The sequence below is a fragment of the Sus scrofa genome, chromosome 2, assembly GCF_000003025.6.
Source record: "Sus scrofa isolate TJ Tabasco breed Duroc chromosome 2, Sscrofa11.1, whole genome shotgun sequence".
Classification (NCBI taxonomy): Eukaryota; Metazoa; Chordata; class Mammalia; order Artiodactyla; family Suidae; genus Sus; species Sus scrofa.
The window spans coordinates 51,415,308-51,430,911 of NC_010444.4; the positions used below are offsets into that span (position 1 = coordinate 51,415,308).

Below are 15,604 nucleotides of genomic sequence, written 5' to 3' on the forward strand. Positions count from 1 at the left end.
ATCAGAATCCTCCTTGGATTTACCTTTATAAATTTAGGAATGGAAAGGAAAAAGCAATTCTGTCCCATCGGTATAATTTTCTCACCATGGGTTACTGTACCAGCAGCCTCTGACTAGCAAAATAGTGTTTATTTATGGCATTTTCATAACGGTTAGTGTGTGTCTTTGCCTTTTAGCTGGACTATAGAAAATTCTAAGAAGTCAGGTATTTTTCTTCTTGAAGACAATCTTTTTTTTTTTTTTTTTTTGTCTTTTTGTCCTTTTTTTTTAGGGCCACACCCGTGGCATATGGAGGTTCCCAGTCTAGGGGTCTAATTGGAGCTGTTGCAGCCGGTCTACACCACAGCCTCAGCAACACCAGATTTGAGTCACATCTGCGACCTATACGACAGCTCACAGCAATGCTGGATCCTTAACCCACTGCGAGGCCAAGGACCGAACCCGCAGCCTCATGGTTCCTAATCAGATTCATTTTCCCTGCGCCACGATGGGAATTCCTTGATGCCATATATGGGTGGGCTTCCATCCCACGTTCTAGGTGCCAGCAAAGAACAGTTTGGGAGTGTGCTATGGCATGATTTGTGGCTGTGTGTAGCTGTCCCCCCATCTCTTCATGTATTCCTTTAAATGTGGTTTAAATGTGGTTCCTTTAAATGTGGTTCTGTAATATTCATTACAGAACACTTTAAATAATAATTGAAAAATTGTTCAATTTGGCTCTACCAGGTAAACTATATGAAAACTGACACAAGAAATTATAGAAGCTCAAATAATTCTGACTTTTAAATTAATAGAAGCAATAATGAAAAGTCTTCTCAGCCCATTATTTCTGTGGTACACAATAAAAAGTAGCCTGGAAAAATATGATTCCTTGCTCATGGGAATAGCCCTAGGAATGGTAAAAGGAGATACACTTCATAACTCTCTTTATGTATAAAGCATAACATAGATACCAAAATCACAGAAAATGGCAAGGAGAATGAAATTACAGACCAATCTATTATGGATTTTAAGGCCAAAATCATAAAATGTTAGCAACATGAATTCATCAGTATATCAAGAGTAAGAGACCATGATGCATGTCATATTCTAGGACTGCACATGTGGTTTAAATGGCAATATTAATCAGCATAAAGCTTGTCTTAATAGACTGAATGCAAAAAGATGTGATTAGTTCAATGAGTACAGATTAAAATGGTTGAATTAATTGAATATCATAAATTTAGAAAAAAAGTGATAACCTTGAGCTTCAATTTATGCCATAAAATTCTTATAATAATATAAGTATGTTTTTCCTTAATTTAATAAAAGGTGTTGGAGAAAAGCAATTGTCACTTAAGTTGTACCTTGAAAGCTTTGGCAGTAAGAATAATACATGTAGCCCACTCTAACCACCTAGTAGAGTAAGAGGGAAAGTAAAATAAACCACAAAGAATTTTGAAAAACTAAAGGTGGAATTTGCTGATGATATGACTACCCACTCAGAAAATCCCAGAGGTAAATTATTAGACTGAGTTAAGATTCTTGAGTAGGATAACCATTAGAAAAAGAATCAATATCAAAAAATTCTATGTCTATAGTGTGGCAAATGTAAAAGAGTTACAATAGCATCAGAAATACCATGTTTCTAATTCTATTTCTGATAAAAGTTGCTAGAAGGTTGTGTGTGAGGGAAATTATTAAATATTCTCGACAGACAGTCAAGAGTTTGAAATAGATGGAGAGAAATCCATAAAAACACAGAGATGTAGATTAACAAAAAAAATGGAGGTGGGGGGGATTTCCTGAGGACACGGATTTGATCCCTGGCCTTGCTCAGTGGATTAAGGATCCCTTGTTGCTGTGGCTGTGGTGTAGGCCAGCAGCTATAGTTCTGAGTTGACCCCTAGCCTGGGAACCTCCATATGCTGTGAGTGCAGCCCTGAAAAGACAAACAAACAAACAAAAATGAAAGGGGACTTTTGTGGCGGGGAAGGAGGGCAAGGCAGTGGAACTGAAAACTTGCAGATTCTAAAAGAGCCAATATGATTTTTTTTTTAATTTAAAGGAAAGCCAAGTGTGAGCTTTTGCTGTACCAGTTATCAAGAATTATGACAAAGCTAGAGTAATAAGACAAGGGATGTCAATGCAGTGGAAGATAGTTATGAGACCAAAGCAATAGAATAAGGATCTCATAAGCAGATACTTGCATAAAAGGACTGTTGTTACCCCCCCGCATGTGTTCCTGTGGTGTCTAGGAGAAGTGGAGGGAGCGTGTAGGTCACATAAAGAGTGCTTGGATCGCTTAACCTTATGGAAAAAATCAAATTATCCTAGTAATTCTGACCAAATGGGAAAGTCCATTCCCAATGTCTCTGAAACCATGGTGTGAAAGCTAAAACTACAAAATCCTCAGCTAATACTTAAAGCAAGAAAAGATTTCTTACATAGGACACATGCCCTAGACACAATTTATAAACATATTTGTGTATGTTAAAACTAAAAACATTGATTCATGACTCGCTGAGAGAGTGAAAATGTGAGTCTCACCTGTGAGAATGTACATAAAAGGTCCATAGTTGTCTTTCTCTAGTATTTGAGTATATACAGAGTGCCTTAAAATGAATAGAGGGAAAAAAAGACCCTATTATTAGTAAGTCAGTAAGAGTTGACTAAGTTCACTAGGTAGAACGAACAGTAATGGCCATCTCAATAATATTGGGAAAGATGCTCAGCTTCATGATTCCTCAGACAATGAATCAGAAGGCTACAGGGAGGTAGAGGCACTCATACCAAACTGGCAGAAGTTGACAGTACTAAGAGCAGGGAAGGGCACCAAGCCTCAGCGATTCCCATGGATGTAGGTGAAAAGTTCCTTCCTCATGGAAGAGACAGTGGCATCATCTGTGGGGGTTAAGGAACACAGGCCTCAGGATCCTGCAGATTCCATGAGCATTGGCAAAGTCCTTTCCAAAGTCCCTTCTTGGAACCTCCCACATGGATCTGAGGGAGAATGTATAAATTGTTACTTGTTGCCGAGAAAGACAGAGTACTTCTGCAGGCCCCAGGGCTGTTTCAGTGTCTCTCTCTCATGCAGGTCTTCTTTCCCTGGTGCTGGCTTCCTGCCTGAGATGATGTCTTTGATTCTGTTTATCCTTCTCTGTCCCCAGAGCCCTTGGTGGCATTTGCCAAGGAGCAGCCAGCACGCACTGAAGTGCAGGCTGTGACAGGGGCCAGTGCCACGCTGACCTGTGATGTGGCCCAGGCCCAGACAGAGGTGACATGGTACAAGGATGGGAAGAAGCTGACTTCAGGCTCAAAAGTGCGTGTGGAGGCCAAGGGCTGTACCCGGAGGCTGGTGGTGCAGCAGGCGGGCAAGGCAGATGCCGGGGAGTACAGCTGCGAGGCTGGGGGTCAGAAGGTCTCCTTCCACCTGGATGTCACAGGTCAGTTCTTTGTGGTACTAACTTAGTCTTTTTTTTTTTTGGTCTTTTTAGGGCCGCACTAGCGGCACATAAAGATTCCCAGGCTAGGGGTCAAATCGGAGCTGTAGCTGCCGGCCTACGCCAGAACCACAGCAACTTGGGATCCGAGCCGTGTCTGCGACCTACAACACAGCTCATGGCAACGCCGGATCCTTAACCCACTGAACGAGGCCAGGGATCGAACCTGCGTCCTCATGGATGCTAGTAAGATTAGTTTCCGCTGAGCCACGAGGGGAACTCCCGGTACTAACTTAGTCTTGTTTGGAGATAATGGGTGAATTCCATTATAGATGTCATAGACCCTGGTGCTTTCTCATTATACTTCATCTCTTCAGGCCTCCCATCCTCCCACCTCTTATTTTCATACCTATGACTGGGCCAGGGGAGACAGGATGGGATTGATGTGTATGAAAGGGAGAGGATATTCTTGTACACCTTGAGTGGTGTGTCCACATATTAATGCTTAGTTATGCATTCTGAGCACCTACCAAGAATCCTTGTCAGGTTCCTTGGCATCAAGGACCGTGGCTCTGTTGGGTGCTTGAGTTCTGAAGTAGACTAAATATCTTGCTCCTGTGTTATGTTACTGTGCTTTTTTGGATGTCCTGGTAGCTCCCAGATGCCCTCTCTCAGCACCATGTTGTGGGTCTCACTAGGTGAGAGACATTTGAATTTCTTTGAATTAGTGTATTATTGGCTCTGTTGATAAGTTTTATCAGATATTCTGGAAAGTAGTCCATGTTCATGGAAATTCTTCTAGAGCATAAAAGAAGATACTCTCTCTGATTTGATTTATAGATAGCATAACATAGATAACAAAATCTGACAAGAAAAGTAGGGAGAATTAAAATTATAGGCCAATAAGAGTTCCCGTTGTGGCTCAGTGGGTTAAGGACCCGGCATAGTGTCCATGAGGATGCAGGTTTGAGCTCTGGCCTCATGGGTTAAGTATCGGGCGTTGCTGCAAGCTGTGACATAGGTGGCAGATGTGGCTCAGATCCCAATTGCTGTGGCTGTGGCGTAGACTGGCAGCTAAAGCTCTGATTTGCTGCCTAGCCTGGGAACTTTCGGCCTTAAAAAGAAAAAAAAAAAATTACAGGCCAATCTCTTATAGATATCAAAGCCAGTATCTTCAACAAATATTAGCAGAGTCATCTGAGAATACAAGTCTAGATGAGAATACATAGTCCAGGATGAAAATCATAGTCCAGGAATGCAATATTGGTTCAATGTTCAAAACATTAGAAAATCAGTATAATACATGACATTCACTGATTGAAAGAGAGAAATGATGTAGTAACACTTAATCATATGTCCCAATAGCTGCACAGAATCTTCTGTAGTATTGAGACTCTGGATTCCATCTGGTACTTGGGGTTTAAGGTAGACTGGACATCTCTTTCCTGGGACTATGTGAATATCCTTCTGTTGTATATTTTGGCTATTCCCACATTCCCTCACCTAATACTGTATTTGGGTTCTTTCTAATGAGATCTGTTTAAATCTCATTGAACAAAAATAAGGGGAAATTTTGGCCACCTAATCATACTTGGACTTAACCGTGAAACCAAAATTTGGTTTGTAATAGTTTTAGGTGTTCTGGGAGACTCTTTTACTTCATGTACCAAAATCTAGATCCCTGATTTGTTACAGTGTATGTAGATAGTCAAAATCAAGAGCCAGGTATTGGTAAGTATGTACCTATGATATACACTTGAGATTTAGAATGCTCTTTTCAAACAAAATCTTTTTTCCCTTTGTCTTCAGTTAGAAACTGCCCAGGGGGAGGGGGAGGGAGTGGGAGGGTTTGGGAGCTTGGGGTTTATGGATGCAAACTATCACTTTTGGAATGGATTAACAGTGAGATCCTGCTGAGCAGCACTGAGAACTACGTCTAGATACTTACAACAGAGCGCGACAATGGGAGAAAAAATTATTTATATATGTATGTGTAACTGGGTCCCCATGCTGTACAGTGGAAAAAAAAGTGTGTTGGGGAAAATAACAATAAAAAATAAATTAATTAATTTTAAAAAATGAGGAGAAAAAAAGAACATTTTGTTTAAGTATTCTTTTTGGAGTTTGATTTGTAAACTTAGAAATGGAAATGAATAAGTAGCTTATACCATACCACCACACTTTGTTAAAGATGAGTTCCTGTAGTAGCTTTAGCCATGGTCTCATAAAACAGTATTTATTTTATAGAATTAAAAATAGATAGTGTGTTTGTGCCTCCTTGGCTGGTTCATAGAGAAGTCTGAGAACTAAATTTCTTTTCCTTTCATTAAGAGTGTGTTATTGTGAAATAACAATGTCTGCAATCCTACACTGACCTGTAGGTGCCAACACATAATAGTGTGGTATATTGTACCTGTATATACACACAGTTTGTGGATACGTGTAGATACCAAAAACCTCACTCTCTATCTTTGTCAAATGTTATTTAAGAGAATATGACAAGTTATTTTATGGTTGTCAATTTGAAGTTTTTGACAATTTGACCAGTTCCTAGAGAACTATATCAAAACTGTCCCAAGAAGATTTAGACAATTTCAACAGTCCTAAACTTTTAAAATAATTTTCTCAGAGACAAAGATCTGAGCCCAGTGGCTCTGCTGGTAAATTATATGAAATATTCTAAAAGAGATTCTTCTGGAGAATAGAAGGATCATGGAGATTCTTCTAGAAAATAGAAGGAGATACATTCTGCAAATGGTTTTCTGTAGATAGCATAATATGGACACCAAAATCGGACCAGAAAGATAATAAGAATTAAAATTACATTTCGGGAGTTTCCTTTGTGGCTCAGCGGTTAACAAACACGACTAGGATCCATGAGGATGCAGGTTCAATCCCTGGCCTTGCTCAGTTGGGTTAAGGATCCAGCATTTCTGTGAGCTGTGGCGTAGGTTGCAAACATGACTTGGATCCTGCGTGGCTGTGACGTAGGCCAGCAGCTATAGTTCTGATTTGACCCCTAGCCTGGGAACTTCCATATGCTGTGGGTGTGGCCCTAAAAAGCAAAAAAAAAAAAAAAAAAAAAAAAAAAAAAAAAAAAATTATAGGTCAATAGATATCAGCGCAAAAACCTTAGACAAAATATTAAAAAACTGAATTCAGCAGTATATCAAGAAGATAATACACTATCATGAAGGTTGTAGTCCCAGAATGCAAGGCTGGTTTAGTTTTAGAAACATAAGCAGATCAATATAAAGCATGAAATTAACAGATTGAATGAAAAAATGATGTGATTATTTCAATAAATGGAGAATAAAAGTTTTATAAAATGTGATGGTGTAAATCCAGAGTAATGTTTGATAAAATTTAGCATTAATTCATGCCATAAAATTCTTAACAAACTGTAAATAAAAGTATCCTTCTTTAATTCAATAAACTGTACAATAGAAAGTACCAGGTAACTGCACACTTAATGAGAAGTTTGAAAGCTTTACTTTTAAGAGTGAGAACACGCGGAACCTGGGGCTGCCTGCCATCCAGGAGGGCTGGCCTCAACAATTGCCTGAAGCCTACCACCGCAGGGGCTCTCCCTGCACAGGTCTGCTTGCCCTTTGGAGGGGCTACACTTCCACAGAGCAGCACCAAACACCACCAGCCCCCTAGAAAAGGCCTGCAGCCCAGAAAAGCTAGAACAAGCCTAGCCAGGCCGTGAATAGATCGACCTAATTCTCCGACGGTTTTTCTGAGACGGGCTCCCCCGGGGAGGAGCCTCTTGGGTCTCCAAGGGCCTTGCTACCCGCCCAGGACCCCAGGGGGTGCTAAGACCTAGTGGACCAGCTGCATAGGACTGCCAGCTCCAGGCAGGACCCCCTGCAGCCCAGAAAAGCTGCAACAAGCCTGGCCGACTTAGGAAAGGATCTCCGACGGTCTTTCTGAGTCGGGCTGCCCTGGGGAGGAGCCTCTTGAGTCTCCAAGGGCCCTGCTACCCGCCCAAGACCCCAAGGGGTGCTGAGACCTAGTGGACCAGCTGCATAGGACTGCCAGCTCCAGCAGGCCCCCTGCAGCCCAGAAAAGCTGCAACAAGCCTGGCCGATCGGAAAAGATCTCAGACGGTCTTTCTGATCGGGCTGCCCTGGGAGGAGCCTCTTGAGTCTCCAGGCCCTGCTACCCGCCAGACCCCAAGGGTGCTGAGACCTAGTGGACCAGCTGCATAGGACTGCCAGCTCCAGGCAGGACCCCCTGCAGCCCAGAAAAGCTGCAACAAGCCTGGCCGAGTCGGGAAAAGATCTCAGACGGTCTTTCTGAGTCGGGCTGCCCTGGGGAGGAGCCTCTTGAGTCTCCAAGGGCCCTGCTACCTGCCCAAGACCCCAGGGGGTGCTGAGAACCAAGTGAAATCTGCTACCATCGTGGGGTGGACCTCCCAGTCCTGTCTGCCCTCAGGAAGTCCTCCTTTGCTTCAAAGAAACACTGTTAGTTCCATCAACACTCCAGAAAGCCACACTGCCTCAGTAAAGATTGACCAACAACGACAGCCCTCAGGAAATATTCCATGGCAGTGACAAGGCAAACACTACCCGATAACGGAGAGTACAACTCCCTCAGGAGAAAGAAGACAACAAGCAAGATGAAGAAGCTGAGAAACCACCCCCAGTCAAACCAACAGGAGAACTCACCTAAAACAGTCAACAATGAAACAGATCTCTGCAGTCAGACAGACCTAGAATTCAAAAGAGAAATACTGAAAATACTGAAGGAATTAAGAGAAGATATGAACAGTAATGCAGATACCCTCAGAAAGGAGCTAGAAAATATAAGGAGGAGCCAAGAAAAACTAGAACATTCATTTGCAGAGATGCAAACTGAACTAGGGGCAGTAAAAACCAGAATGAATAATGCAGAAGAACGAATCAGTGATGTGGAAGATAGAATATGGAAATCACTCAATCTGGTCAACAGACAGAAAACCGAATCAAAAAACTGGAAAGCAATATAAGAGACCTATGGGATAATATAAAGCGGGCCAATCTACACATAATAGGAATTCCAGAAGGAGTAGAAAAAGATAAGGGAATGGAAAATATATTTGAAGAAATTATCACTGGAAACTTCCCAAATCTAAAGGATACTGGATTCAAGATACAAGAAGCACAGAGGGCCCCAAACAAACTGAACCCAAACAGACCCACACCAAGACACATCATAATAAAAATGGCAAAAGTTAGTGATAAAGAGAGGATCCTAAAGGCAGCAAGAGAAAAACAGAATGTTACCTACAAGGGAACCCCCATAAGAATATCAGCTGATTTCTCTACAGAAACACTACAGGCCAGGAGGGAATGGCAAGAGATATTTAAAGTGCTCAAAGGAAAAAATATGCAACCTAGAATACTTTATCCAGCAAGAATATCATTTAAAATAGAAGGGGAAATAAAAATTTTTTCCAACAAACAAAAACTTAAAGAATACAGCAACACAAAACCCAGGTTAAAGGAAATATTGAAAGGGCTTCTCTAAACCAAAAAGAAAGGAAGGAAAGGGAAGAAAAAAGAAAAGAAAAAAAAAAAGAAGAAGAAGAAGAGGAAGAACTAGGACTGAGGAAACCGTAATCAGAGAGCAGTCACTCAAATAAGCCAGCATACAGATTTAATCATGAACATGCTTCAAACAAAATAAAAGTAAAAAGAAAAAAATAAAAGAGTCATCAAAACCATAAAATGTGGGCAAGGGATGTTAGGAGGTAAATAATCCTTTTTGTTTGTATGTATGTCTCTCTTCTTAATTTTAATATAATAATGAAGTGTTTGAACTTACAGGACCATCAGGCTAAAACACACAATTATGGGAAGGGGTTAGCATACTTAAAAAACAGGGCAACCACAAGCCAAAACCAAATATTGCATTTGCAAAAAATGAAAAAAAAATACACTCAAGCAGATAATAACAGGAGACCATCCAACCAAAAAAAAAAAAAAAAAAAAAGAAAAAAAAAAAGAAGAATGGAGAACCATAGAATCAACTGGAACACGAGGATCAAATGGCAATAAATAATCATCTATCAATTATCACCTTAAATGTCAATGGACTGAATGCCCCAATCAAAAGACACAGAATGGCTGAGTGGATAAAAAGGCAAAAACCTTCAATATGCTGCCTACAAGAAACTCACCTTAGGACAAAAGATAGATTGAAAGTGAAAGGCTGGGGAAAAGTATTTCACGCCAATAGACATGACAGAAAAGCAGGAGTTGCAACGCTCATATCAGACAAAATAGACTTTAAAACAAAAGACATAAAGAAAGACAAAGAAGGACACTATTTAATGATTAAGGGATCCATCCAAGGAGAGGATGTTACTATCATCAACATATATGCCCCAAACATAGGAGCACCCAGATACATACAACAAATATTAACAGACATAAAGGGAGATATTGATGAGAATACAATCATAGTAGGAGACCTAAATACCCCCCTCACATCAATGGACAGATCCTCCAAACAGAAAACCAATAAAGCAACAGAGATCCTAAAGGAAACAATAGAAAAGTTAGACTTAATTGATATCTTCAGGACACTACATCCAAAAAAAGAAGAATACACATTCTTCTCAAATGCTCATGGAACATTCTCAAGAATCGACCACATATTGGGACACAAAGCGAATCTCAATAAATTTAGGAGCATAGAAATTATCTCAAGTATCTTCTCTGACCACAATGCCATGAAATTAGAAATAAACCATGGGAAAAGCAAAGAGAAAAAACCTACTCCATGGAGACTAAACAACATGCTACTAAAAAACCAATGGGTCAATGAGGAAATCAAGAAGGAAATTAAAAACTACCTTGAAACAAATGATAATGAAGACACAACCTCTCAAAATCTATGGGATGCTGCGAAAACAGTGCTCAGAGGGAAATTTATAGCAATCCAGGCCTTTCTCAAAAAAGAAGAAAGATCCCAAATTGACAACTTAACCCTCCACCTAAATGAATTAGAAAAAGAAGAACAAAAAAGTCCTAAAGTCAGCAGAAGGAAGGAAATTATAAAGATCAAAGAAGAAATCAATAAAATAGAGACTCAAAAAACAATAGAGAAAATTAATAAAACCAAGAGCTGGTTCTTTGAAAAGGTGAACAAAATTGATAAACCCCTGGCCAGACTCACTAAAAAGAGGAGAGAAAGAACCCAAATCACCAAAATTAGAAATGAAAAAGGAGAAATCACAACAGATACAGCAGAAATACAAAAAACCATAAGAGAATACTATGAACAACTATATGGCAATAAGTTTGACAATCTGGAAGAAATGGACAATTTTCTAGAATCTTACAGCCTGCCAAAACTGAATCAAGCAGAAACAGACCAACTGAACAGACCGATCACTAGAAAGTAAATTGAAGAGGTCATAAAATCACTCCCTACAAATAAAAGTCCAGGACCAGATGGCTTCACAGGTGAATTCTATCAAACATATAAAGAGGAATTGGTGCCCATCCTCCTTAAACTCTTTCAAAAGGTTGAAGAAGAAGGAATACTCCCAAAGACATTCTATGAGGCCACCATCACCCTCATTCCAAAACCAGGCAGAGATACCACCAAAAAAGAAAACTATCGCCCAATATCATTGATGAATATAGATGCAAAAATTCTCAACAAAATCTTAGCCAACCGAATCCAACAACATATCAAAAAAATTATACACCATGACCAGGTTGGGTTCATCCCAGGTTCACAAGGATGGTTCAACATACGCAAATCAATCAACATCATACACCACATTAACAAAAAAAAGTCAAAAATCATATGATCATCTCAATAGATGCAGAAAAAGCATTTGACAAAGTTCAACATCCATTCATGATCAACACCCTTGCCAAAGTGGGTATAGAGGGAACATTCCTGAATATAATCAAAGCCATTTATGATAAACCCACAGCAAATATAATCCTCAATGGGGAAAAACTGAAAGCCTTCTCACTCAAATCTGGAACAAGACAGGGATGCCCACTCTCACCACTGCTCTTCAACATCGTTTTGGAAGTCTTAGCCACAGCAATTAGACAAACAAAAGAAATCAAAGGCATCCATATAGGAAGAGAAGAGATCAAACTGTCACTGTATGCAGATGACATGATTCTATACCTAGAAAACTCTAGGGACTCAACCCCAAAACTCCTTGAACTGATTAATAAATTCAGCAAAGTGGCAGGATATAAGATTAACATTCAGAAGTCAGTTGCATTTCTGTATACCAGCAATGAAACATTAGAAAAGGAATACAAAAATACGATACCTTTTAAAATTGTACCACACAAAATCAAATACCTCGGAATACACCTGACCAAAGAGGTAAAGGACCTATATGCCGAGAACTATAAAACCTTAATCAAAGAAATCAAAGAAGATGTAAAGAAATGGAAAGATATTCCATGTTCCTGGATTGGAAAAATCAATATTGTGAAAATGGCCATCCTACCCAAAGCAATCTACAGATTCAATGCAATCCCTATCAAATTACCCATGACATTGTTCACAGAACTAGAACAAACAATCCAAACATTTATATGGAACAACAAAAGACCCAGAATCGCCAAAGCAATCCTGAGAAACAAAAACCAAGCAGGAGGCATAACTCTCCCAGACTTCAAGAAATACTACAAAGCCACAGTCATCAAAACAGTGTGGTACTGGTATCAAAACAAACAGACAGACCAATGGAACAGAATAGAGAATCTGGAAATTAACCCTGACACCTATGGTCAATTAATCTTTGACAAGGGAGGCAAGAACATAAAATGGGAAAAAGAAAGTCTATTCAGCAAGCATTGCTGGGAAACCTGGACAGCTGCATGCAAAGCAATGAAACTAGAACACACCCTCACACCATGCACAAAAATAAACTCCAAATGGCTGAAAGACTTAAATATACGACAGGACACCATCAAACTCCTAGAAGAAAACATAGGCAAAACACTCTCTGACATCAACATCATGAATATTTTCTCAGGTCAGTCTCCCAAAGCAATAGAAATTAGAGCAAAAATAAACCCATGGGACCTCATCAAACTGAAAAGCTTTTGCACAGCAAAGGAAACCAAAAGAAAACAAAAAGACAACTTACAGAATGGGAGAAAATAGTTTCAAATGATGCAACTGACAAGGGCTTAATCTCTAGAATATATAAGCAACTTATACAACTCAACAGCAAAAAAACCAATCAATCAATGGAAAAATGGGCAAAAGACCTGAATAGACATTTCTCCAAAGAAGATATACAGATGGCCAACAAACACATGAAAAAATGCTCCACATCGCTGATTATAAGAGAAATGCAAATCAAAACTACCATGAGATACCACCTCACACCAGTCAGAATGACCATCATTAATAAGTCCACAAATAACAAGTGCTGGAGGGGCTGTGGAGAAAAGGGAACCCTCCTGCACTGTTGGTGGGAATGTAAACTGGTACAGCCACTATGGAGAACAGTTTGGAGATACCTTAGAAATCTATACATAGACCTTCCATATGACCCTGCAATCCCACTCTTGGGCATCTATCCGGACAAAGCTCTACTTAAAAGAGACACATGCACCCGCATGTTCATTGCAGCACTATTCACAATAGCCAGGACATGGAAACAATCCAAATGTCCATCGACAGAGGATTGGATTCGGAAGATGTGGTATATATACACGATGGAATACTACTCAGCCATAAAAAAGGATGACATCATGCCATTTGCAGCAACATGGATGGAACTAGAGAATCTCATACTGAGCGAAATGAGCCAGAAAGACAAAGACAAATACCATATGATATCACTTATAACTGGAATCTAATATCCAGCACAAATGAACATCTCCTCAGAAAAGAAAATCATGGACTTGGAGAAGAGACTTGTGGTTGCCTGATGGGAGGGGGAGGGAGTGGGAGGGATTGGGAGCTTGGGCTTATCAGTCACAACCTAGAATAGATTTACAAGGAGATCCTGCTGAATAGCATTGAGAACTATGTCTAGATACTCATGTTGCAACAGAAGAAATGGTGGGGGAAAAACTGTAATTGTAATGTATACATGTAAGGATAACCTGACCCCCTTGCTGTACAGTGGGAAAATAAAATTAAAAAAAAAAAAGAGTGAGAACAACACAAAAAGTCACTATTACCACTTCTATCCACCTATTTTTACAGCAGAGTAAGGAGGAAAATAAAAGTTGTAAAACTTGGGAAAAACTTAAGTGGAAATCACGTATATGAATGTTAATTAAGAAAATCTAAAAGATTAGACTTAGTGCAAGAGTTGAGAAAGATTACCATGTAAAAAGAGTTAATATGCAGAAAGCATTTTTATCTTCTTACAGTAGCAGCATAGTTGGAAAATGAAATTTAAAAGATTTACAATAGTGTGAAAAGTGTCATGTTTCCAAGTGTAATAAAGATGTTTAAGACCTCTGTGGAGGAAAATTATTAAACATTTTTGAGAGAGAGTAAAAAAATACCTAAATAAATGGATGGAAATCTATGGAAGACTCAAATATATTCACATCCAACCAAAATCCAACAAATGTTCTTTGGAAGTTTGAAAATTGAGTAGCAGATTCTAAAGGCCAAGTAGAACCAACATATTCTTGAAGAAGAGAATTATTATATAGCTATAGTAGTAAAAATAATGGAGTCACAATACAGGGACAGTTATGAGATCAAAGGAACAGAATAATGAGGATCAGACCAATGAATAAATTAACTTCCCACTCCCCTGCCTTTTTTTTTTTTTAAACCATTGAGCCTGTGTAGGCAATGGAGAAAGGATGGACTTTTTAATATGGTGTTTTCAACATTTAATCATATAAAAATTGCATAGGTAACTCAAACAACATTTAAAAAGGAGCTCCAGGTGAGTTAGAGACCACATCTATCTGTGAAGATAAAACCGTAAAACCTCCGATGATCTCATAGATTATTTAATGACTTTAGTGTAAGGACAAATTTCTTAAACAGAACAATGGAACATGATCCCAGATTTGGCTTTATTAAAACTAAAACTTTGATTCACCCATAGGTGATACTGCACGAGTGAAAAGGCAAGTTATACAGATGGATACAATATTTACAGATTATGTAATTGTCACATCTCTGGTACTTAAGCATATAGAGAGATCCTAAAAATGAACAAGGAGGAGACAGATAGTTCTATTGAAAACTGAGCAAAACACTTGAAGTGTGACACCACAGAAGAGCAAACAGTAATGGCCAAAAGATTGAAAAAGTTGCTCAACTTTGTGAGTCATAAGGACCACACAAAAGATAGCTACAGGTGTACAACTTCATTCTCACCGAATTACTAGCAGTTGACAACACTGAGAGTAGGTGAGAGCATGGAGTCTCAAGATCTCTCCTGCACCGTGGGTTGAGAATCCTCTCTGCACAGTCCCGTGGAAAAACACTGCATCACCTAGGAAGGTTGAAGAACTCATGTCTTACGACCCTGAAATGCCTCTTGCAGAGTGATGTGTGCACAGAAGTCTTTTGCAGTGTCCTCACCTGTAACAACACACATGGATCAGTGATAGAACGTATAGATAAATTATGGTTACTTGCTGAGGAGGTGGCTTTTTCCAAGCCAGACAAGTAGCCAGGGTCTAGAGAAATTTCCAGTCCTCTGCTTCACCATTTAATCTTTCTTCCCCAGTGCTTCATCTTAGACTTATTCAGTATCTTTGACCCTGTGTATCCCTGCTTGTCCCCAGAGCCCATGGAAGTGTTTGCCAAGGAGCAGCCGGCATGCAGTGAAGTGCAGGCCATGGCAGGGGCCAGTGCCACTCTGAGCTGTGAGGTGGCCCAGGCCCAGACAGAGGTGACATGGTACAAGGATGGGAAGAAGCTAACTTCGAGCTCAAAAGTGCATGTGGAGGCCAAGGGCTGCACCCGGAGGCTGATGGTGCATCAGGCGGGCAAGGCAGATGCTGGGGAATACACCTGCAAAGCTGGGGGCCAGAAGGTCTCCTTCCACCTGGATGTCACAGGTCAGTTATTTGGGTGAGATGCTAAATTAGCCCTGTTTGGAGATGATGTGACTAGCTTATAGCCATGGCAGACCAAGTAGTCTTTCCATTACATTTTATCTCTTCACATCTCCTATCTTCCCAGCTCCCACTTTAATGCCTGTGCCTAATCCA

The 15,604-nt window shown here is 39.9% G+C and overlaps 1 protein-coding gene across 35 annotated transcripts in view; it reads left to right on the top strand.

The window, feature by feature from the left end:
* OBSCN (obscurin, cytoskeletal calmodulin and titin-interacting RhoGEF) overlaps nucleotides 1-15,604 on the top strand; it is a 216,709-nt gene that overhangs the window by 97,770 nt on the left and 103,335 nt on the right. For 34 of the 35 annotated variants that reach the window (XM_021083345.1, XM_021083344.1, XM_021083349.1 and 31 more), the window contains 2 exons: nucleotides 3,150-3,425; nucleotides 15,176-15,451. In XM_021083345.1, coding sequence (XP_020939004.1) covers nucleotides 3,150-3,425; nucleotides 15,176-15,451 — 552 coding nt within the window. The remainder of the gene's footprint in view (nucleotides 1-3,149; nucleotides 3,426-15,175; nucleotides 15,452-15,604) is intronic. The other variant, XM_021083361.1, reaches the window with a different exon arrangement.